Here is a 26,696-nt window from a genome sequence, read left to right as displayed (position 1 = left end):
TCAGAAAAGAGCAACTGAATGCAGGCAGCCATGGTAAGCCCACATCGTGGCCGCCGCCGCGGGAGGTTGATCTCCATGTCTGGATAAAGGAGACCATAATTAAGGTGCTTTGGGGTGCAGCAAATGTGAAGCGCGTAAGATATCAGCTGTCGTTGGTGCAAAACTTGCAGCGGTGGAATCCCCGCCTCTGCGAGAAGGCCAATCACAGGGCTAGTCCAGAAGGCACCAGTCGCAAGTCATACCCCACAATGGTGGATGGTGATGCAGAACCATAGACAGGACTCCCATAGTCTAAACGAGACTGGACCAGTGCTTTGTACAATCCCAGAAGAATAGAGCAGTCTGCACCCCAGGTGGTATTGCACAGACCTCTAAGAACACTGAGATTTAACCAGCACATCCTCTTCAGCTGGTAAAGATGAGGGAGCCATGTCAACCGGGCATCGAAGACCAGACCCAAGAAACGATGGGTGTCCACCACCTCGAGGGACTGGCCATCAAGGAACAGGTCCATATGGGGATGGACTGTACAGCGATGGCAGAAATGCATGACACACAACTTGGCCAACGAAAACTGAAAACCACGGGAGAGAGCCCAAGATTGCACCCGGTAGATTGCCCCATGTAGACGGCGTTCTGCAGTACCCATAACAGAGGAAGCGACATAGATACAAAACTCGACAGCATACAAAGAGGGGGACACTGTCGGCCCAGCAGACGCAACCAGTACATTTTTGGCTATGAGAAGGAGAGGGATGCTTAGCACGCAACCCTGTGGAACCTCATTTTCTCGGTGATGGGAAGTTCTGTAGGAGGAACCAACTTGGACCCAGAAAGAGCAACAAGAAAGAAAGTTATGGATAAAAATGGGCAGAGTGCCACGAAGGCCCCATTTGTGAAGGCTGGGAGGATGTGGTGGCACCAGGTGGTATCGTAGGCTTTATGCAAGTCAAAGAAGACTGCATTGAGGTGCTGCCGATGGGCAAAAGCCGACCGGAGAGCAGACTCCAGGTGGACCAAATTATCCACTATAGAGCGGTCACAGCGAAAACCACCTTGTGTCTATGACAATAAGTCGCAGGATTCTAGGATCCAAACCAGCCGCTTGTAGAGGGTGTTGGTAAGGCTAATTGGACAGTAGCTATCCAACTGAAGAGGTGGCTTCCCAGGCTTCAACACCGGAATAACAATGCTTTCCTCCCACTGGGTAGGAAATACCCCCTCACTCCACAGACGATTGAAAAGGGTCAGTATACGACGGTAGCCAGCCACCAATAAGTGTTGGAGCATTTGGTTATGTTTCCAATCTGGTCCAGGAGCCATGTTGGGAAAAGGGCAAGGGTGCTGGCGAATACCCACTCACTAAATGGAGCATTATAAGGCTCCACGCAGTGAGAAACAAAAGACAAAGGCAGTCGTTCCGAGTGCTCTTCCAGGAGGAAGAACGTGGGCGGTTACTGAGTTGATGCAGAGGCTTGGGCAAAGTGTTGAGCAAAATGCTCTGCGACAAAGTCCAGATGGGTAAGGACAACATCATGCACAAAATTCCTGCAATGCCGGTGGGATGATGACAGCCAAAAATTCGCCTGAGTTTCGCCCAGACTTGTGAAGAGAGGGTGTGCGGTCCTATGGCAGCCGCAAATCGTTTCCAGCAAATCAGTTTGTGAAATTTGATTGTATAGCAGGCCCAGGCACAGAATCGTTTAAAGACCAGAAGGAGAGCAGCAGAAGGGTGCCGCGTGTTGAAGAGCACGGCGGCAGTCTTTTATGGCCACAGCAAATTTTTGGAGTCAACCAAGGGACCATATTCCGACGGGGGGAACCCGAGGAAGAAGGGATGGCTGAAACAGCTGCGGAAAGGATGGCGGCAGTCGAAATCTGTGAAGACTCATCAATAATGCTGTGTGGTAGTACAGGGGGGATGGTAGCAGAGGAGAAGGCACCCCAATTGGCTTTAGAGAAGGCCCACCTGGGAGGGTGATGGAGCAAGGTACACTGAAGTAAGTTCAAAACAATCGGGTAATGATCGCTGTCACATAGGTCATCGTGGACACCCCACTGAATGGAGGGAAGAAGGCCGGGATTGCAGATGGAGTGGTCAATGGCAGAGAAAGTGCCTTGTGCCACGCTAAAGTGTGTGGGAGTGCCAGTGTTTAGTAGACAAAGGGCAAGTCCTGCCAGAGCAGCTTCAACTGTCCTGCCCAGGGCAGTAGTCATGTGACTACGCCAAAAAGGGTTCCTAGAAGCAGGAAGGGGCAGGAAGGGAGAAGGGAGTTGTTGAAGAAGGGTGGTTAGGGCAAGGGATGTGGGTTTTGTCAGGCGGGAGGTAGAGATTACAGATTGTGATTGGAGTGGCCAGATGGACCCTGACAGCAATTGCTTATAGAGTGGTATGGAGGGGAACTCATTTACTAACAATGTCCTTGCGCACCAAGGTGCAAACACCACCAGAAGCACACAAGGGGGCAATTCGGTTCTGACAGAAAGTGTGGAACCCACGAAGCGTGAGTGAGTAAGAACTGACAAAATGGATCTCCTGGAGAGCAACGCAAGCAGCAGAGTAGGAGGAAAGAAGGGGCTGCAACTCCGGGAGTTGACACAAATATCCATTACAAACTGGGTAGCAGAAGATGTCTTTATGAGCAAAGAACCGGACCGCATTTTACTCAAGGATTTCACTTCGCCATACTTATCTTCAATCGTCTTCACGAAAAACAAAGGCTTGGTCATGGAAAAACTTTTGCCATCTGCCTTGGTACAAACCAGGTACCGAGGGAAAGGTTTCAACCCAAGCCGGTGAGCTTGACCCTCTTCCCAGGGGGCGGTCAGGGAGGGGACGGCTGAAGGATCAGAAGAAGGAGTGTCATGTCTTCTATCATTCGTAGAGACGGCCACAGAATGGTCAGGATGTTGACGCTTTTGTCGCTTCATGTGCAAGGCGTCCACCTTAGTACCACCCACTCTGACCAGGGGCTCACCCCCTGGATGCCACCCAGCCACGGCAAGAGCCGTCTGGCACGGCAGCCACTGCCGGGAGTTCTGATGCCCCAAAGTGAAAAAGGGGAAAAGAGAGCGGAGGGGGAGAGGAGCCTGCACCATGGAAACTAGGTTGGGAGTTCATCCCCAAATGGATCACACTGAACGGAAAATGTTGGAAATGGAGGTCAAACCCCAATGAGACCAAGAACGCCAAAAAGGAGAGGGAAACAGCAAACTAAACAATAGCACATACCAAAAACAAGGCTGGGAGGATAGCCAGGTCGATATAAAGAAGTACACCAAGAGGGAAGGGAGGGGGTAGGGAGAAAGGAGCAAGGACAGGGAGGAGAGGAACAGGGACGGTAATGCAATCTGGAAAAAGGAAGGATACTGCAATAGCTCGGGGCCCCATGCGCACCACACACGTACCCACAAAAGGGACTGTGGGCCCCTGAGAGGTCTCTGTTGTCGGGCCATGGCCAATTTTCCTGTCCATTCCGGACAAGTGTGAAGCGTGTATATGTTAATCACTGGGAGCTCTAAAGTTACGCAGGAAATGGAGCGCCTCAAGGAACTAGCATCCAGATCAATAAAGTATGCCTGTGTGTACTTGGCATGTTTGCTGGGAGACTTGGAGAAGGCTTTGCCAGTGGTTACTGAACACTCTGGGTGCAACCAGTTGCAAATTGTTCCAACTTGATGCCTCCTGCTTGCATTCTGATGGCATCCTCAGTTTCATTCGGCAGATGATCAATTTGGTGAAGGTAGGTAGGGTCCAAATGCAGTCTCAGACATTTCTGTGGCAATATCAGATTCGAATTTCTAGACATCTGCTATCAGGTACATAACTGTAAGGTTCCTTCAATAGGTCAAGCATGCCTGATGAACTCAAAGATTGATTGGCTATGTTATTCTGAGAGAGTAGTTGTCCTTACATACTAGAAATCAGAACGGAAATATGATATAAGTAAACTGGAAGAGAATAGATGGTAAGGTCGGAGAATTAGTATCACTTATCAAAGGTTATGCCCCCCCCCCCCCCCCCCCCCCCGCCCTCCATGAACCATGGACCTTGCCATTGGTGGGGAGGCTTGCGTGCCTCAACGATACAGATAGCCGTACCGTAGGTTAAACCACAATGGAGGGGTATCTTTTGGGAGGCCAGACAAACATGTGGTTCCTGAAGAGGGGCAGCAGCCTTTTGAGTAGTTGCAGGGGCAACAGTCTGGATGATTGACTGATCTGGCTTTGTAACACTAACAAAAACGGCCTTGCTATTGTGGTACTGTGAACAGCTGAAAGCAAGGGGCTGTCATTTTTCCCGAGGGCATGCAGCTTTACTGTAAGATTAAATGATGATGGCATCCTCTTGGATAAAATATTCCAGAGGTAAAATAGTCCCCCATTCGGATCTCCGGGCGGGGACTACTCAAGAGGACATCGTTATCAGGAGAAAGAAAACTGGCGTTCTACGGATCGGAGCGTGGAATGTCAGATCCCTTAACCGGGCAGGTAGATTAGAAAATTTAAAAAGGGAAATGGATAGGTTAAAGTTAGATATAGTGGGAATTAGTGAAGTTCGGTGGCAGGAGGAACAAGACTTTTGGTCAGGTGAATACAGGGTTATAAATACAAAATCAAATAGGGGTAATGCAGGAGTAACTTTAATAATGAATAAAAAATAGGAGTGCGGGTAAGCTACTACAAACAGCATAGTGAACGCATTATTGTGGCCAAGATAGACACAAAGCCCATGCCTACTACAGTAGTACAAGTTTATATGCCAACTAGCTCTGCAGATGATGAAGAAATTGATGAAATGTATGACGAGATAAAAGAAATTATTCAGGTAGTGAAGGGAGACGAAAATTTAATAGTCATGGGTGACTGGAATTCGACAGTAGGAAAAGGAAGAGAAGGAAACATACCGCATTTACTCGAATCTAAGCCGCACCCGAAAAATGAGACTCGAAATAAAGGGAAAAAAAATTTCCCGAATCTAAGCCGCACCTGAAATTTGAGACTCGAAATTCAAGGGGAGAGAATAGTTTAAGGCCGCACCTCCAAATCGAAACAAAGTTGGTCCATTGTAATATGAGAGACAATTTTGGTCGAATGAATGGCGATACACCTACAGTAGTTTGGTTCGAGTCGTAAGCTTAGCAGTTAAGCTTTACCAGGTAGCCACTGCTATGCGTCAGGCGCTCCGTCCGTATTTATACGGGTACCCTTCCTTTTTCATGTGCTTCCTCTGGTTTGAATTGATTGCTTATTTTGCTTTGATCTGATAAGTGCCGTTTTCTTTGTTATAGGTGTTTACGTCACTGTAAGCTGAAAATACATTACTGTACTGTGTCATGCATTGTTCGTTGCATTCTGATAGTGCGTGTTTACGGCCTGTCGCCGCTCGCGGCATGGCTTGCTTTTGTGCGCGCTACCACCGCTTACAATTTAAAAAAAAAATTAAAAAACAGGAGAGGAATCATCTCATTGGCGAAACAATGGCAAGAGACTGCTATTTGTTGTTACTCTGCTGCTTTCTTTGATAATAATCAACAAGAACCAAATAATAGACTGCGTATGATAGAACAAGTTCTGAACGAGAGTTAGGCGAAAATTTTTCTTCGTTTGAAAATCTTTGCGGCCGCTTCTTTAGTACATCAAATTCTGCACAGAAATGAGAGCCATCTTAGATTTAAAAATCTAGTCAGTTGCCATGCTTCATTTCTGACAGTATCACTATTAGGCATAAGAACAATACAAATATAAACATGAAATGATACATATATTCTTCCGCGTTTGCTGTTGTCTCACTCTAGTTTCGTAGTTTATTAGGCAGACAGGATTTAAATGAGATAGCAGCAAACACGAAAGAATACATGGCAAAATGTTTATATTTGTATTATTCTTATGGTGAAGAGAATACTGTATGTGGTTCATATTTCATCAGGTTCCTATTTATTAGCAACCATCTCTTCTCACATGTAGGAAAAAATTCTGAACGTAGAGTTGGCCATATTGACAAACATCCCAAACAGTCTTGCCAGTCGGATTTTCATGGTACATTGAAATTCTGCTACATTCGAAGATGAACAATACGGAATTTGTATTTACTTCGTTGGATAATGTATGAAAATGCAGTGGTCGAAACTCGGGGCGGAGAAAGAAAGCTCGTCTTCCACCTTTTTTTAAAATTTATTTACTGACGCAGAGGTTTTGGCGCCAGTATTTATCTTTGTGCCTACAAAGCATGCTTGTCTAGCGCTACATATATTCGACAGCAGAAGTTAGTTGTCGCGGCACCTACCAACATTTTTGAGAACTTCCGCTTGCTTTGCACTCGATTCTAAGCCGCAGGCGGTTTTTTGGATTACAAAAACCGGAAAAAAGTGCGGCTTAGATTCGAGTAAATATGGTAGTAGGTGAATATGGATTGGGGCTAAGAAATGAAAGAGGAAGCCACCTCGTAGAATTTTGCACAGAGCGTAACTAAATCATAGCTAACACTTGGTTCAAGAATCATGAAAGGAGGTTGTATACATGGAAGAACCCTGGAGATACTAGAAGGTTTCAGATAGATTATATAATGGTAAGACAGAGATTTAGGAACCAGGTTTTAAATTGTAAGACATTTCCAGGGGCAGATGTGGACTTTGACCACAATTTATTGGTTATGAACTATAGATTAAAACTGAAGAAACTGCAAAAAGGTGGGAATTTAAGGAGATGGGACCTGGATAAACTGAAAGAACCAGAGGTTGTACAGAGTTTCAGGGAGAGCATAAGGGAACAATTGACAGGAATGGAGGAAAGAAATACAGTAGAAGAAGAATGGGTAGCTTTGAGAGATGAAATAGTGAAAGCAGCAGAGGATCAAGTAGCTAAAAAGACGAGGGCTAGTAGAAATCCTTGGGTAACAGAAGAGATACTGAATTTAATTGATGAAAGGAGAAAATATAAAAATGCAGTAAATGAAGCAGGCAAAAAGGAATACAAACGTCTCAAAAATGAGATCGACAGGAAGTGCAAAATGGCTAAGCTGGGATGGCTAGAGGACAAATGTAAGGATGTAGAGGCTTATCTCACGAGGAGTAAGATAGATACTGCCTACAGCAAAATTTAAGAGTCCTTTGGAGAAAAGAGAAACACTTGTATGAATATCAAGAGCTCAGATGGAAACCCAGTTCTAAGCAAAGAAGGGAAAGCAGAAAGGTGGAAGGAGTATATAGAGGGTCTATACAGTGGCGATGTTCTTGAGGACAATATTATGGAAATGGAAGAGGATGTAGATGAAGATGAAATGGGAGGTATGATACTGCATGAAGAGTTCGACAGAGCACTGTAAGACCTAAGTCGAAACAAGGCCCCGGGAGTAGACAACATTCCATCAGAACTACTGATAGCCTAGGGGGAGCCAGTCCTGTCAAAACTCTACCATCTGGTGAGCAAGATGTATGAGACAGGTGAAATTCCCTCAGTCTTCAAGAAGAATATAATAATTCCAATCCCAAAGAAAGCAGGTGTTGACAAATGTGAAAATTACCGAACTATCAGTTTAATAAGTCACAGCTGCAAAATACTAACGCAAATTCTTTACAGACGAATGGAAAAACTGGTAGAGGCAGACATCGGGGAAGATCAGTTTGGATTCCGTAGAAATGTTGGAACACGTGAGGCAATACTGACCCTACGACTTATCTTAGAAGAAAGATTAAGAAAAGGCAAACCTACGTTTCTAGCATTTGTAGACTTAGAGAAAGCTTTTGACAATGTTGACTGGAATACTCTCTTTCAAATTCTGAAGGTGGCAGGGGTAAAATACAGGGAGCGAAAGGCTATTTACAATTTGTACAGAAACCAGATGGCAGTTATAAGAGTCGAGGGGCATGAAAAGGAAGCAGAGGTTGGGAAGGGAGTGAGACAGGGTTGTAGCCTCTCCCCGATGCTATTCAATCTGCTTTATTGAGCAAGCAGTAAAGGAAACAAAAGAAAAGTTCGGAGTAGGCATTAAAATCCATGGAGAAGAAATAAAAACTTTGAGGTTCGCCGATGACATTGTAATTCTGTCAGAGACAGCAAAGGACCTGTAAGAGCAGCTGAATGGAATGGACAGTGTCTTGAAAGGAGGGTACAAGATGAACATCAACAAAAGCAAAATGAGGATAAGGGAATGTAGTCGAACTAAGTCGGGTGATGCTGAGGGAATTAGATTAGGAAATGAGACACTTAAAGTAGTAATGAGTTTTGCTATTTGGGGAGCAAAATAACTGATGATGGTCGAAGTAGAGAGGATATAAAATTTAGACTGGCAATGGCAAGGAAAGCGTTTCTGAAGAAGAGAAATTTGTTAACATTGAATATAGATTTAAGTGTGAGGAAGTCATTTCTGAAAGTATTTGTATGGAGTGTAGCCATGTATGGAAGTGAAACATGGACGATAAATAGTTTGGACAAGAAGAGAATAGAAGATTTTGAAATGTGGTGCTACAGAAGAATGCTGAAGATTAGATGGGTAGATCACATAACTAATGACGAGGTATTGAATAGAATTGGGAGAAGAGGAGTTTGTGGCACAACTTGACTAGAAGAAGGGATTGGTTGGTACGACATGTTCTGAGGCATCAAGGGATCACCAATTTAGTACTGGAGGGCAGGGTGGAGGGTAAAAATCGTAGAGGGATACCAAGAGATGAATACACTAAGCAGATTCAGAAGGATGTAGGTTGCAGTAGGTACTGGGAGATGAAGAAGCTTGCACAGGGTAGAGCAGCATGGAGAGCTGCATCAAACCAGTCTCTGGACTGGAGACCACAACAACAACATCGAAAGTTATAATGCCCAGATAATACAAGGAATAGTATGTAGGTTGAAAGCAGAAGGAATAGCATTGAAATACTGCACTCGGATTGGGTTATCTATCATAAGGCAAGGCCATAAGCCAATTGTGGCAGTGTATTTTAGTACATAAGTCAACAATATGTAATGAGGTTTTGGTGACTGGATGTGGATTTGAACTGTTGTCCTCCAGGATGTGAGCCTAGTGTGCTAGCAAGTGTGCCATCTCACTCATTTTAAACATTAAAGGAGGGTCAAACACGGTAACTGGATGCTTTTATAGACCACCTGCATCAGGAGCTGTTGTGGCAGAGACCTTCAGAGAGAACTTGCAAAATATTGTAAATACATTTTTTCCTAATCAAGTTTACTGTAGTAGGGGGAGACTGGAATTTATCAGCTATAGAATTGGTGAGTCCTGTGATCAAAACTGCTGCCAGAGACAGTGATTCGTTTCACATCATTCTGGAGATCTTATCCAAAAATTACTGCAAGCAGATAGATAAAGAGCCAATTTGTGAGTGTAATATCTTAGACCCTCTAACAACAGAAGACCAGAACTTTCTGAAACAGTTAATATGGAGGAAGATGTCAGTGATTATAAGATTGTGGTAGCATCAATGACCATGGGTTTTATAAGACATTTAAGAAAGGTAGTCAAAATCAGATATTTAGTGCTGAGCACGAAGATGTGGAACACAAATGGATAAAATTCAAAATCATTGTTCAACATGCCTCAAACAAGTATGTTCCAAACAAAATTGCTAGGGCTAGGAAAGACTCACAGTGGTTTGATAGCCAAGTTAGAAAACTTCACCATAGATTTAAGAGAAGTCAGAATTTAGTTGGCAAACAAAAGATGAATGAAGTGAAAATGAGAAAAAGGAGAGCAATGAGAGAAGTGTTCAATGATTTTGAAAGAAAAATTTTGCCAACTGACCTTATCAAAATCCTAAGTTTCGGTCTCTTATAAAATCAATAAGCTGCTTTAAATCATCTATTTAGTCACTCAGCGATCATATTGGCACAAAAATAGGAGATGACAGAGAGTAGGCCAAAAAACTGTACTAGTTCTTCCAAAGTTGTTTCACCACAGAAGATCACAACACACTTCCTCTTTTCAGTCACCACACGAAAGACGAAATTGCAGATACTGAGATGAGTGACAGTGGTATTGAAAAGCAACTATAGTTGCTTAGTAGTGAAAAGGAACCCGGACCAGGTCAGATACTATAAAATTCTACATAGATTATGTGAAAGAACTTGCTCCCCTTATAGCAAAACTTTATTGTAGTTCACTGAAGCAATGAAGGGTACCTAGTGTTGGGCAGAAGTGCACGTCATTCCCACTTTGAAGAATGGTCAAAGAATCAATCCACATAATTGTAGGCCCCTATAGTTGACATCAATCTGTTTTAGAATTTTGGAATATTTTCTAAACTCAAATTTTTTTTAAATTTTTTTTTTAGAATGAAAATCTCCTCTATGAAAATCATGGATTCCTCAAACAGAGATCTTGGGTAACTCAGTTCATTCTGTTCCTTCATTAGATCCACAGCATTGTAGACATGGGTACCTAGGATGATGCTGTGTTAATTGACATCAGGAAGACATTTGTTACAGTCCCTCATTGCCATTTAGTGAAGAACTATGAGCTTATCAAGTACTGGACCAGATTTGTGATTGGATTCAAGACTTGACAGGATTCGATAAATTGCTCTTAATGGAACAAAATCTACAGATATAAAAGTCATTTCAGGAGAATCCCAAGGAATTGTGATAGGACCATTACTGCTTATAATTTATATTAATGATCTAATGGATAATGTCAGAGGCTGTATAAGACTGTTCACAAACGATACGATTATCTAGAAGAAGTAGCAACGCCAAAAGACAGTAGTGATTTGCTGAAGACTTGCAGAGGATTGAGGATTGGTGCTGGGACTTGCAGTTGACTCTGAACGTAAATAAATGTAACATACTGTGCATATGTAGGAGAAGGAATTCAGTACTGGGCAATTCCACTTTTGATGACAAATTGCTGGAAACAGTAACTACCATAAAATATCTAGAGTAACCATACAGATCGGACTTAAGTTGGCTGAAATTCTGAAAGATTACATTCCAGGAAGAGCCAGACAACATATTACCTCCCAAAAATGTCTTGGAAAACTATACCACAATGAGAAACTTCAAGAACTTTTGAGCTAGTAAGGATGTCTGCTGACACTCATTCTTCCCACAAGCCGTTTGCGAATGGAACTTGGAATGGTGGATCAGTTAGTGGTACCAGAAGTACCCTCATAATACACAATGCTAGGCGCTAGTGCAGATATAAAACTTGTAACTGAATTAGATATGTATCTTTAGCAAATCTACTGCCAATTCCTTGAACAGAGGACTGCCGCCAGTAATCGGAAAAAAGCACAGATCACACTTACCAACCGAAAAAATTATCGGCAGGACTGACACACACAAACTTTCCATTGACACCTGTGATCACAAGTGACCAGCCCCCTCCCCTTCCACCCCCCTCCCTATCCCTTTCCCCATAACTTTATCACCTCAGATAATTTACTTCCTCTTCCTGTTAGGTGTAGGCCATGCTCTGTGTATCCACACCTCCAAATAACAGCAACTGGCAGAACACTCACATGGATTCAGAACATACCAATAATGTGAAACGTACTGCACACACTTCACATGCAATAGCCTAAGCAGCAAATGCAACTGATGTCGTTATCCATGAGGAAGTAGTATGTTATGAATTAATATTGATCTTGAAAAAATATCAGCACAATGAGTAAAGTACAAAAACTATTGTAGCTTTCAGAGCTACTTGTTCCTTCCTCAAGGAGGAAGCAGGTAGTAGCAGGTCATTCAAGCCCTAGGACACGAAGATGAGGGGAGAATGATCTTTGAATTGACATCCACCACATTATTAACATCCCTCCAGTCAGTTTCCTGTTGTGCTGCCTGTTGTGCTGCCCACCCTCCACATTTTTGCTCGTGTAAATAGTTACACAGCTTTCTATGAGGCCAACTGACATTTTATCAAGTAAGACTAGTTGTGCAACATATTCAGAGAAGCCTTATGTTGCTGGATGAACAGTTGTATCGTTGATTAAGTGTTCACTTACAAATATGATGTCTATTTGTGTTCTGATTTTCTGTGCAGTTCTCGTGGGGAAAAAACAGAACTCAAGATATAAGTATACAGTAACATTCTCCAATCATTTCTTTTATATCAGTATTTCATAAAATTAGTGCTAAAATCAGAATGGACTCTCATTTGCTTTCTTTTGTGTGCTAGTTGGCATAATAATGATTCAAAATTTCTAAAAATGTTTGAAAATTTTGCAGTTGGTATCAACAATTATAAATGGGTTTTTTGATAGCAGCAATCTACATGTACAAGCTTCTACTCATTCTTCTAAATGGAAACTGCTGGTTTCAGTACATTGTAGCTTTGTGTTATTTTTAACATACATATACTCCACCTTTCTCCATATTTTCATCACAGAAAAAATTATAGCCCTTGGCCTTTAACATATGAATTCCTGTATCTACATGGTGCTCAGGCAGATACCATGAATCAACTTTCCTTTTCTTCCAGGGAAGAAATCTGGACACATGTTGCACCTGCTGTATCACCAAGCACCATTGGGAACCATTTGCTTACAGCATGACTACGATCAGGAGTGCCTCTAGCCAGGCCATCACTGACACCACAATACTGCAAAGCATGCCTATACTGGCATTGTGAAAGAGTAGATTGGAGAGTGGAATGGTGCTCTGTGGTCTTCAGTAACAAGAGTAGGTTGTGTGTGCGTGCGAGTGATAGATGGACATGTGCATGGCATATACCTGGCAAGTGACCTATTCTCGAGTGTATCTGCCCAAGAAGCACAGGTCCCACCACAGGCTTCATGAAGTGGAGGCCATCAGTTACAACTCGTGGTTGCATGTGGTGTTTCTGGACAGTGAAGTAACAAGTACCTGCTACGTTGCATCGGTTGCTATACCTGTGCTACTGCAATTTTTTTCAACTGGAAGGTGATTGCTTTTTCGACATTACATGTCCACCTATGCTTGTTGTGACACAATGTGCCCTTCATGTCCTGGCCAATAAAATCACCAGACATCTTGCCAACTGAACATGTACGGGACATGATGAAGCGAGAAATTACTCGTTCTCCAGAGCCTGCCAAGAACAATTGCTGAAATGCAACAAAGGGTGCAAGATGTTTGGAACCATCTATTCCTGGATGCCATTCAGCACCTTCATAATTGTTTACTTAATGGCATCTTTATGATTGTGTACCTGTGTTGTCACTAGACAGGAATACATTGTATTTTGATGCAGATGTTTGGGTACTATTTACTGTTACGTGTTTCATTTAGTCTGATTTTGTTATGATATGCTCCTAAAATGATGCACTACCAGTCGCATCACTCACCAATAAAATGACCCTGTCCTAGAGGGTTTTGCATTTTTTTTCCGGCAATGTATATCAATGATGCAGCCCTTGAAAGACATAGGGCTGGTTGTATATAGCCTCTGACCTTAGATTATCACTGAAAATGGCTTCTGATCAAGCTTAACCCAGAAATATGTGTTGTATAATTGTCAATCCTGGGTTATATTGCTCTGAAGTAGAATCAATTTTGACTTGTTAAAATTTGTGGATCAACTGTAGTGACATTACAACACAACACTTTTGATTTGAATAAGAAGCTGTCATTAACCCATAAATATGTAACTATGCAACTCCCTCACTGCTGAAAGAAAAGATCGAAATATTTGTGTGTTGATTTTGGCAGCCCATATACAGGGTGATTCACGAATATATTTGGATATTTTAATATGTTCTTCTACAAGTAAAACTAAAGAAAAAAGTTCATATGAACATTGGTCCACAAATGTTTGGTTACAGATTTATGGCTAATAAAAGATTTTGCTTGAAATTTAGCAACTTCGCTAATATGAAGCCTTCACAAAACTGAACGAGATTAAAGTAAAGCACGATTTCCATTTATTTTGTTGTTATTGATCTGGTGAATCTAATAAAACATGTCCCAGATGTGTATCTGCGTAGCTTTCCTGAACATCCAGAGAAGCAAAGACATAATTTCATAAAATTTTTAATTTATCAGTTACTTGGCGCAATTCATTCTTTAAATTCCAGACAACTGCACAAAGTTTTGAACAGAAGTTTTAGAGAATTTAATTTTGGAAAAATGATGGTAATAACGTTAACTGAAACTGAATGAATGTGTATTCTCCTGTCGTAAATTTGTAAGGCATCCCTATTTCATAAATAATCTACAAACTACAACAGTCACTATGTGGTTTCACTTAAATATAGTGTTGTTATTATGCTCTTTCACTGAACAATACAGAAAACTAACTTGTTTCAAGGTTACGAAAGACAATCAACTCACTACCGGATGCCAACGATGACATTAACGTACCATGTCACCCTCACAACATCTCTACATTCTTAAATTTACTTGTATAATAATCTTTGCTTTTCTGGTTGTTCTGGAAAGCTAATGCAGATACATGCCTGGGACATTCTTCCAATTCATCTGTGGCATGAATCAGCAAACCAGTATTTAATAGTATTAGTTGAAAACAGTCTTGGTTGCAATTTTAGTTTTTTTTATTTATCAACGCGTTTCACCTTATTTAGGCATCTTCAGGCTGATCTTAATTTGGTATTTCTTAGGACAATCCTTTAAACAGTGTAGCTAAAGGGCATCATCGAGTACATCAGGCCAACATCACCTTCGTTAACCTCAGTATATACTTTCTAGGTGGACGCGAGTGACGCCAAGACCTGCATAACGCATACACGTTTACAGGAGCAAATAATAGAATAAGATGGGGCTTAAGTAGTGAGCATAATGCTAACTACTTAAGGAGAGTCAGCCGATTTTATGCCTGACAGCGGTATTTAGATTAGCAACAATGCTAAAGATTATTAGGACAGAAATCTATGGAACGGGAGAAGTTCATCATTTCCAATCACCTGTTTAGATGCAGTAAGTGTACCAGGTTCTTGAGGTAAGAATGTTGATAAAAAATGCTAACAACATACTAGATTGAAAGGTACAAATTCCAATAATTCATGTTGGTTGTTTTGAATATGGAGTAATTATTGTTCGAACACACATGATCATGAAAACAACAATCAGCACAATGTATGGACATTATTAAACAAAGATAATAAAAACGAGGATAAACAATGATTTAAAGTTAACTGGAGGGTAGCAGTAGCTTATGAAACAAAAGGTATAAAGGGCAAAGGATGTACAATTAATGAAAGAGGAGGGAAACAGACAAAAATAAATTAAAAAAATAAATAATGAAAAAAAGCAGAGAAAGAGAAGGTGCAAGAAGAGCGCAATGAAACTAAAACTTTAGGTGGAGGTAAGAGAAGATAAGTTATCCACTGTTGACAGCAGTTTACCAGCACAAGAAATATTTTATAACACTCATAAGTGATTGAAACACATCTGAAGTTATGAACGAGAAAACAGAATAAATGTTTATTTTATCTTCTGAATATGGCATTTCATGTTGCAATTGGATGAAAAAATACAGTTTGTTTCATGCCAAAATAAAAAAATGATTTATGATTATATTCTCTTCCATAAATTTTAGTTACCATTTCTTACATTAATTCTGTTCTATTTTTTGTGCTATCTTTCACCACAGATAAAAGGAGTGAATCATAGTTAACAAAAATGGTGGAGTTATCTGAGCTTCTGAAATCAGAAAAACAATAAGAAATTCATATGTAATACATATATTTTGTAGTCAACATTTACTACACCCTACAGCACAGTGTCATAAATTAAACTGCAACTTACCTGTGCAGCTCCTTTTGGAATCCCTTTGCAAAACTGCTGTACATCTTTATAGCAATTCTTCTTAATCCTGGGATCAAAATCAATATTCTCTCTTTGTTGAAATAACTGAGCTCTCAGTTGTTGCCTGCAATCTTTGGGTATGTTTTGTTTCACATTTCGCAACGTATCATTGCGAACAATTTCACTTAGACATCGTATAACATCTGCTCTGGAATCATAATTAATTCACATACATAAATATATATGATCATCATAGACTGTAACTAAATAAAACATAAAAGCCAGAAGTCACAGTTTGTATATTGTAATCAGAAAATAAAAATGTCTTATGTTTCACTTAATTGCAAGCAGTCCATGGGCAGGACATGCAACAAGATGAGGCAGTTAGAGATAAACTCTCTGTCCTTTGTACGTGAAGTTAATAACAAGAAAGTTAAAGGTATAAGGAATGGAAGTAACAGCAAATCAGACTTTTTTTTTTTTTTTTTTTTTTTAAATTGTGAAGTTATCTATGTACAAACAAATTTATAGCACTACATGCAATAGGAAATGTACAAAAGATACCATCTGAGATACAGCTTCTAGTATAGTAAAGGGTTATTCCACATCATACCACGCAGGTCATGTCACCCATCATCTCAGATTTTCAAGAAACACTGAACATTTGCTTATTCTTATAACATACAAACTTCAGCAGCGCACACACACACACACACACACACACACACACACACAACTTGAACACAAGTCTGCAGTCAGAGAGCTGAAACAACAGTATGGTTTCAGCTCTCTGAGCTATAACTGTGTGAATCTTTTTGTTGTGCCTATCGCGACTCAGCATCTCCGCTATATGGTGAATAGCAACTTTCCTTCTCTGGTATTGCTATAGTCTTTAAAAATTACTGAATTAGTCAAACGACAGGAAATAAATTTTTACAACTGAAGTTAACTTGTCTGCCTAGAATGAATTATACTTAAATATGCTAATTTGATACCCTTGCATCTGAGGCAGTGAGACAGTGAGTGGATGAACTTACTTAAAATGATTCTTTTACATCACAGCAAAAAGTATTTCGATTTCAGATCAGTCTGTCAGTTGGCAGAAGACCCATTAAAATTTTTATTTTATTAAAAAGATTACAATCTAGGGGATTATTTAAGACCAAAATCGGGTTCCCGGCAGGTTGGTGAAATGTGATATCAGCACTTTTCCACATCCTCACAATTTTTCTGAAATCAAAAATTGAAGTACATTAATATTTTTTAAAAAATTTTCTTTGTTACTTTGCTGCTTCAATAACTGCATATCTGTTGACTATATGCCTTACTTAACTTCTGAAAAAAAATTCCAAATCAAAAGCTTCATAAATACCCGAGTTATTTGCATTTATGTAGGTAACCACCATTTTGCACTGACATTCTTGTAGAGTCCAGTTATTAGAATATCACAACACTTGAAATTCAATATAAATTACAGCTGTAGTCTGAGACCATAAAGATTTTGCAGAAGTCCCTATATTATAAGTGTAAGCAAATGTGCACAGTTTTGTGAAAATCTGAGACAGAGGATTAAAAATCCTCGAATTATTGTGTGTTTTGACGTGGAGTGAATCTAAATTAAATGCTGAAGAGATTACTTGGTGAAGGGTTATCAGCTAAAAAGGAAGCTTCAAGACAAATACATGTTGTAGCAACAACCAAGAGCTGTGCTGCAGTTTAGAGTGAACTGCATTACTGCAACATTTAATGACACAGCACACAAAGGCATAAAAATAGTGTGAGAATATAAAGCAAGAATCAATGCTGGGAGTAGTTATAAAAATCAAAGAATAAATGAATATCAGTGATAATGTTGCTTAGTATAAACACTTTGTGTCTTGAGTGTAATTGATATACAAGGCACAGTCATCACATCATCTCTCCTCTTAGTGTTAATGGCATCTTTGATTGAAGCAGATGCGACATCTGGGTCATGTGACAACTGGTTTTGCTGCTGCTGAGGCATCGGGGTCTGCATCCAATGTCTGTTGCACCTTGTTTGTGATAGGTGGTGGAACAGCAAGCGATTCTGTCTTGCATGTGGTTGATGAGTAAGGTGATTTGCTCATACCAGCATATGCAGAGCTGAGCGCAGATTTAAGATGGATGACAAAGATTGTTGTTAGGGTATCCATGACATCAACCTAAACATTTTGACAGCTCTGCTGAGAGCTGGATACAGTCCATCCTATGGTGGCTGAAAAGGCTTATAGAAAGCATTGTGGTGAACAAAAACTTGCAGAGGTCAATGAAGATGAAAGGTAAGTGAGTCTGTTCATCTCTCGACGCAACAGGCCAGAGCTGCCGTATCTGTGTGCGTAGTTTGCTGACAAAGTCTGATGCCTCAATAAGTGTGTCCCTGAGGAACTCACCAAGCATTTAGATCGGTTGGCTATAGACGATATCTCCTGCTGTACATTACAAATCATCCTTGATGGACAAGAAGACCCAGGAGGATGATAAACAGCAGCTTTTTTTGTCCAACATTGCGATTCATGCACTGATGGGATATCTCTTAACGGTCAGTCCAGGCATTCTTCTAAACCATTTGCTGCAAGATGATACACCATTGTTTGAATGCATTTCATGCCTAGCAGGGCACCAAGTGCCTTGAACCAGTAAGATTCAAATTGCCTGCCCTGGTCAGTGTTAATGCGAAGGTGCACACCAAAAAGAGCACTCAATCCACAGAAGAATGTCGCTGGGACTACTTCAGCATTGATGGTTGACCATGGGAAAGACTTCAGTCCAACAAGTGAAGCAGTCGATGGCAGTTGGGCAGTAAGTATATCCTTCAGATGGTGGTAAAGATCCAATGATATCAATGTGTATGTGGTCGAATCACTGGCTGGGTGGGACAAATGGGCCAAGGGGTGCACTGACATGGCAAGTGCTCTTACTCTGCTGATAGGCCATACACTTTTGCACTAATATCTTGCAATCTTTGTCAATACTTGGCCTCACAAAAATTTGTTTAACCAAACTTGTTATACCTTGGCCTCTGGATGAGACAAATCGTGCAGGGATGAGAGTGCCTGTTGCTGAAAGTTGATAGTCACAAATGGGTACGGCATCTACGTGAATATCTCACAATTCAACAGCACGTTTAACAGTGGTACTTGGACATGATTGAACTGCCGACTAGATCGCTGTGTCAGTAAATCTTTCAGCTCGTTATTGGGTTGCTGGGTCAAAGTGAGTGCTCCATAATCAACTGCACAAGAGAGGGTGTCTGCTGGCACTGTAGTTATTGGGTATAAGACAACACTGGATACAGGACGACCCCCTCCCCCTTTTTTAAGAGGCTCCTTGAGAAAGAATTTATTTTTTAACATATTTTGGCTAATCAAAGTTACAAACTTTTTTGACATGAGGCATCTGCTTAAAAAATTAACATTACATCTAATCCTAACTTACACCATTTACTGACAGTCTACATTTTGATAATACAAGCTTGTCGTCTGTGTTATTTCTATTTTTAATCATCGTCGGCATCATCCTAACATGACAGCTGTGAAACTTAAATCTTTGTTGTCACAAATATTTGGCAGTTTCTTCTGAATATGTTGGGATTTCTGAGGTTGTGGTTATGGTAGGGCTTGAGGACATAGATGTTTTTTTCGGAACACATAGTGGATTTTATTTCTACACTGATGTAAAAATGTTACAGTGTCTCTTGCTTCCAAACATAATGTCTGCCCACCACACTCTCATTCATTGTATAGAATCGGCAGCTGACACACCCCCAATTATTCTCAACATACTCACGGTGAGCATCAACAGCAGCTGCATGAAACACACAAGTATGCCACTGCCCCCAATCTAGACTTTCAGCATCTCCTGCATAAATGTATGCTATTGTTGAACATTTCTCAAATTTTAAAGCTAGTTCGATTCTGAGTACAAGTGGATTCAGGCAAACTGCAGTTTAAACATGGTAGACGTTTATAAAAGTCAAAGTATGCAGTATAGATTCCCATGGCTGGTAGCACAATGAAAGAATACGGTATAGACTCCCATGGTTGGTAGCACAATGAAATCTGCTGGCTGCTTAGCACTCTCCTCCCCCTGCTGAATGTAGTTCTCAGTCAAGCTGGTGTCCTGTTCCACCTCTTAATGCTCTGTAGTGCTGTACTTGAGCAACAGTGAAACATGAACAAGCAATATAATTACTCTAGGGTGCAGATCATAGGCAACAACAGCAACTAATACATAAATAAAAGGCTGTACTCACAATTCAGTCCAGCTCTTGAACTTTTGGTCATCCTATGATCTAGTGAAATCTGTTGGTACTATCATCACAATGGGTCTTTCCTCAGTAATTTAGTCTTGAAATAACAATTGCAATCAGCTTAACACATTTTATTCTGTTTGTTAGATATTTAATTCTGTATTAATTTTCTTTTTCATTTTATCTGAATGTCACCATCTTATTCTAAAGCTGATTAAAACAGGGTACCATTTTTCCCCGGTATTTCAATATGAGAAGAGCGACCGAATTTCTCATTTGAAACCCACTTGGTAAATCATTACAGTTTCTCATAACCAAATAAAATACTGAGTTGGGTTCCGAATCAAGTAATGGTTTTTCCAAGGACAAGAGTTTTGCCTTACAGTGTTACCTGCAGCATAAATGTATGTATACATTATCCATATAGGTATGAGAACTTTTATTGCAGACCTGTTGAAAGACAACAGAAGTTTGTGAGCTGATAGAATTTAATGCTATTTCCCCCTGTGTTTCACAAAATTGTCAATTTTTAACCAGAGCATTAGACTGTTGTAGTGGCTAGTTCATAGTTTCTCGCATATCCCTTGCACTTGTACGGCTTGTCAAATGTCACACAACTGTTCGAGTAAGGATGATACTGCATAGAGTGCTACCGTATATCAGGATATTTACACCCTATTCAAATGCAAGTATTGTTTGTTAAGCCCTACCCTTCAGGATTCTTCAAAATAAATTTTTACAGAACCTTAAAAGCCAAAGCTTCACCTTTAAATGTAAGATGACTCCTATGTTAATCTATAAAACAGTTCTCCCTCAATGTGGACTATATGAGTCCTAAATTATCCTATATATAGTGGTGCAGCTGACATGGCAATTAATTTGTCTGGTTTGTGACACAAAGCATACATCAGTAACTTGTTGTCAGCAACAACTGTAAAATGTTGCCCCTCGAGCATGTGCCAGAATTTCTTGAGTGAACTGTATGGTGCATAAGCTTGCAATTGTATCTTTACCAGCTCTGCTGTGATGGGGATAGCTTCTGGCTGAAGAATACTAAGGGCTCCAAAGCTGATCTACTTGCTGCTGAAATGCAGCACCTATTGCAGTTGCAGACGTATCAAACATTAATGTGAGTGGTGCTTGTGGGAAGGGTTGAGTTAACAGTGCAGCCTCAGTGATAGAAGTCTTCATTTTGTTGAAGACTGTCTCACCTTTGCTTGTCCAAGGCAGTTTGTCACTAGGATTTCTGTGAGCCTTGTAAAAGTTCTTTCAATGAAATGGCCAAGAGTGCACAGTTGCACATGAAATGATGGTATAAATCAGTGATGCCAAGGAATCTTCGCAACTCAGTCAGTAACAGGCTGCTGGAAGTTTGTTATAGCTTCTACCTTCTCCAGTGGTGACCGTATTCCTTCGGCGTTGATGGTGTAAACTACAAAGCAGGCTTATGGTGCCCCAAAGATGCACTTTGATGGGTTTATGAGTCATCCTTGTGGATGAAGGTGAGTAAAGATCTGGTGTAAATATCACATGTGTTCAGTTTCGGCATTGGCCATCACCAACACATCGCGAATATAAACATAACTTAAGTTGAGATCTTGTGTAACTTTATCGATGAAATGATGGAAGGTCCATGGTGTTGCGCAGTTCAAAAGGCATCCTCATCAATTCAATCTGAATGGAGTACAGAAGGTCTATGTAATCTGAAGCAACAGATTCCTGGTAAAATACACATATTAAATCTAACGTGGAAAAGATGAGCTTGCCATGGATGTTAAATGCGAGGTCTTGAATGTGCAAGATAGGACAGCAATCAGGAATTGTTCTAGCATTGAGCTGCTGGTAATCAGCATACTGATGTCAACCATTGGTTTACTTGGGGACTACATGCTGCAACAATGCCCAGCTACTGCTTGACAGGCATCAAATTCCCTATGCAAACATAAACAAAACTCTTGTTTTGCTACTTTCAATTTTTTGGTGTTAAGAAATTAGGCTGAATGCAAATTAGCAATCCTAGTCTTGTCAGTATATAATGTATTGTCGACTGTCATATTGGTGTTAGTGAAAGTAGCTGCTAAGTTATCTCCAAGAACTGTTTCAGAACTTCTACATACGGAAATCACCTGTGATCATTCTCACAGTAGTACTGCCCACACAGAATACAGATCCGTGGCTGCCCAAATTAATGATGGTGTCGAAGAGATGATGGTGGTGGAGGTCCAATAGCAGGACCTAAAATGACAGAAACTCTGCTCCAAGGATAGTGTGAACCACATCTGGCAGAATAAATTGCCATCCAAACTTATGAAATTGACCTGAGTTTAGTGATAGTGTCATGTGACCATATGTCAGGATGATAGAACCAGTAGAAGCAAGGAGATGACAGACGTCATTGCTGTGGCGAGGCAGATGGGAAGGTACATCAGCTCCTGTGTCCAGTAAAGAATTGCAGTTTCATACAAAACTCTGTGACAAACAGTTAACGGCTGCCATTTTGGAATGCAGTTGTTATCGTTACTAACCTAAAAGTGCATTTCTCATTGCACAGGGAGGACTGCATTTCTGTGCTTCAGAGGCAAACTGCCTGTGGTACCAGCAAAATTTCGCAGCTGAGGTAATAGGTTGCATTTCCTCAGTGATCAGTAGTGTTGCAGCTGGTGACTGGAATGCCATATTTGCAGAGTATCTTCTGCATGCCACACTGTTAATCAGCACATTCACACTGTGGCAGATCCGACATTGCAAAACTATGATTTAATATGCAGATTGTGCACAATGCAGATGGCACAGTTGGTTCATATTTGATGTTCACAGTAGAACTGTACAAAACATCGATCAAATCCAGGAATAATGTTGGGGTCAATGAAGCTGTTGAGGTTTTGAGTAAATTATTTTACTGCAACATTTAATGACAGCTTGGAAAGGCATAAAAACAGCCTGAGAATATAAAGCAAAAATCAACAGATGGAATAATTATAAAAACCAAAGAATGAACAAATCTCAGCAATAATGTTGTTTAACAATCATTTTGCATCTTCAGCTTATTTGATATACAGAGCACAAGAATCACTACAGCTGCATGAATAAAACACAAATGAGTAAAACAGCAAAAAGATTAAGTTCAAACACAATCTACACTAGTAACCTTCTACCCTTGTTTGTAATTTCTGGATGCATCACAAACAACTCAAAAAAGATTTTATTTGTTTATTTACACGTCTAGTTCTGTAGGACCAAATTGAGGAGCAAATCTCCAAGGTCATGAAATGTGTCAGTACATGAAATTAAAACATAAAAGTAATAACAGATAAAGTAAAATGTTTATGACCCCAAAAATGTCACGCTACAAGTTTAAGTAAACACAATCAACAATATAACATAAGAATCAGCTTAATTATTCAAGGACCTCCTCAACAGAATAGAAGGAGTGACCCATGAGAAACTCTTCAGTTTTGATTTAAAAGTGCCTGGATTGGAGCTAAGATTTTTGAATTCTCGTGGTAGCTTACTGAAAATGGGTGCAGCAATATATAGAACACATTTCTGCAAAAGAGTTCAGTTTCACTAATTATATGCCCATTCTGTGAAATAAAAACACGTCAGGTTTTGTTGAATTGTGTGTTAGAAACTGTAAAAAGCGAGTCTTACTGTGATTTAGCATTAGTTTATTTTCTACAAGCCATGAACTTATGTCATGAACTGCACTACTGAAACTGAGCCAATGTTGTACACATCCTTTACTACCAAATTAGTGTCATCAGTACACAGAAATATTTTAGAATTACAGGAGTGGCCCCGGCCCCAACACTGATCCCTGGGGATTAATGCTGGTGACCTGGTACTCACTCCCCAACACTTCCTGCAACTGCTGGCCCACACCTCTACCGTGCGAACTACCTAGCAACAGAACCTTCTTCTTTCTGTTGCACTTTGCAACTGACTTGGGCCACCTAACTGCTGAGGACTGCTGCATGTTTCCTACACATACATCTACAAGACACTCCCCTCCACTCAACTCTGATAGTTGGTCAAATCTATCGCATATATGCAAAGTAAAACTGTCTGAATACCTCCTCCTTCTAGCTGTCTTCATAGTCTTCTATCATTTGGTTTTCCTTACAGACTCCTGACCTAACTCTGTCTGTTTTATCTTGTCACCATGTCTGTTCATTCCACATATTCGTTAAGTAGGTCTCCAAAATTTTTCAGTTGTGATTTAACTATACCTAGCAGTCAAACTATTAATGAAAAAGTCAACAGATTCACAACGAATAAATAAGGTGAGTCAAACACACAATGAAAATACATAAAACTAGTGAAAAAGAAACATCCATCTATAAACTACAAGTTTTAATACGTAAGAGATCGTAAAAGGGTAATCTTTCATCTCACGGTATTTACTTTTTATTTATGGAAAAAACTACCTGGATGGTTTGCTACAACATTATTTTGCCTACCAGTTCCCATAATGCTATCCATGTAGCAAGTTTGAAAATACGTAAACTAACTGTCAACTGAACTCTTTGTTTAAAACATAATAATGTCAAATTCTCAAGCTAAAAAAGAATGGTAAGTCTGTGTTACACAAAAGTAAAAGTGTAAGCAGACGACCGATACTGGCCATAGGTACAAATGAATAATTGTGACAATCAGTCAACAAGCCAAGCAAAGGTAGTACAACAAAAAGTGCAACAGCAAAATTTAAAATTTCAATGTTCTACGAAATCAAGCATTTTGTCAACATTTATGGAAACACCCTGCTATGATGCCAACTGCTTCAGATTGAAACTACGAATCTATGAAATAACCCAAACCTCATGGTTTTCTACTTCTTTTATATACATTTGATTGTTCCTCAGGATTTATGTGCTTATAAGCTTAATTGTTGTGCTATAACTCAGCTGCTATGAAAGTAAGAGCAGTAGCATTTATTTGTGAGGTAACATTATTAATTAGCATAAAATATTTCACTTTCTGCCCCAAAGGTGACTTCTTCACAAAGATCGTATCAACATGAACACAGTGGAAATTATTTACAGAAAAAGAGAGTTCACTCACTTTCTACACTGATTCATTCTCAGCTTTATTAAGGCCCCAGTACGCAGTCAAATAATTTGTCTAATCTTCCTATGTTTGCCAAATATTGGCACACTTACAGTGCTGAAGTTTAACAGAAATTCTGAATGACAGAAAATTTGACAAGGTGATGGATGTTGTTTGCACTTACGTTTCACTGCACGCTTTTAGTGAAAAGTAGTTCTATTACAATGTTTTTCTTAGTATCATGAGTTTCCACAACTATGGAAACTACGATCAAGGATAAAAACAGAATAGCACTGGCATTTATCAACATGGTAGTGCGTCTCATCTTTTGTGTCCATACACTGGACAGAAAGAAGTTACGAAAAAAAATCAGTACTCCACACACAATATCCAAGCAGGATAGTAATAACATAAAACAACTGAAGCGCTCCAGTTCTTCAACATATGATATAGACTCTACGTTTCCATGTTGTGGTAGTTTAACGAATTGTCATCAGAGGGCCAAGTAGAAGAGAATAAATAATTTTATACTTCTGTCTTCCTTTTGAATGTGAGGTGAAGTAAAACAATTATCAGAAGTTTGGCTGTCCGTCCACAGACAGTTGACATAATCAACAGGTTTCGATCGTATCATTTCCTTTGGAACATTTTAATATGTTTCCTTCTCATTGTAAACCATTCCCTGGACCAGCACCTTGCTTTCTTCTTCTTCTTCTTCTTCTCCTTCTCCTTCAAACACAGTGCCAGAGACAGTGTTACAGGAATGATTTATCTGCATTTGTTACCAATCCCCTTGTGTCAAAATATATCGCACACAAACGGCATCTGCTTCGAAAGTGAGGTTCAACTGACAAATTTTGTTGGTATGTGTACAAGCTTGTTTGACACATCCATAAGAGAGAATTTGACAAATAATTCTAATCCTTTACGAGGGCCTTAATATGCAAAAGAGAGAATAACAAATAAGAAAAGCAAACTTACTTTGTCTTAATAGCAGGACAGTAGCGAATGACAGATTGTCGACATGCTTCTTTGAATTTGTACGTGAAATGGTAATCTTTTAAGGATATAAGCTGAAAATGTTCAACAGCAGCTCTACATTTGTAGTTTGATCTGACATCAGGTTCATTTTTATGTGCAATGAGGCAATCCATAACATCTCCCTCATCCTTGCCAGTTTCCAGTTCTGCTTCACAATGTTTCTCCATGACTTTTTGACAGACTGAGAGAATTATAGGATTCAGTTCAATGTGCTCTGCCTGTTCTTCTGTGAAATTTGCAACTGCAGTTTTACACTTAGGATCAAGACTGGAAATAACAAGCAGAATAAGTTATTAATTTCCACTATATTAAAATAAAAAAATGCGTCAGTCTTTAGCGGCTTAGTGCTACGTACCGTTCCAGATTATCCTGTAGGCATACCATTTCTTCACCCTTTCCAGTCTTCTCATAACAGTGAATAGCTATGTCTTCCATGCATACTTCCTCCACCTCAGGCAACAGATCAACACTAACAGCCCTCTGGCGCATAACTCTACGTATCTCAGCAAGACATTCAGATTTCAGCTGTATGAAGTTACAGACATTAACAGAGGTATATTAAAAGTGATTTCAGGTAAGACAACATATTTTTTCTATGCATGTAATTCATCAGCAATAATAAACAAAATAAATAAATAGTCCCTGA

The 26,696-nt window shown here is 40.0% G+C and overlaps 1 protein-coding gene across 1 annotated transcript in view; it reads right to left on the bottom strand.

Annotated features, from left to right (window-relative positions):
- The window catches only part of LOC124596614 (Golgi apparatus protein 1), a 146,387-nt gene that overhangs the window by 59,712 nt on the left and 59,979 nt on the right, over positions 1 to 26,696 (bottom strand). The window contains exons 8-10 of the mRNA XM_047135835.1: positions 26,406 to 26,575; positions 25,991 to 26,317; positions 15,694 to 15,901 (exon numbers count right to left, since the gene is read on the bottom strand). Of these exons, the coding sequence (XP_046991791.1) occupies positions 15,694 to 15,901; positions 25,991 to 26,317; positions 26,406 to 26,575 (705 nt within the window). The remainder of the gene's footprint in view (positions 1 to 15,693; positions 15,902 to 25,990; positions 26,318 to 26,405; positions 26,576 to 26,696) is intronic.

This window comes from Schistocerca americana, chromosome 2 (assembly GCF_021461395.2).
Source record: "Schistocerca americana isolate TAMUIC-IGC-003095 chromosome 2, iqSchAmer2.1, whole genome shotgun sequence".
NCBI lineage: Eukaryota > Metazoa > Arthropoda > Insecta > Orthoptera > Acrididae > Schistocerca > Schistocerca americana.
Note: the sequence above shows the minus strand (reverse complement) of the source record. Positions and strands in the feature narration are given on the sequence as shown.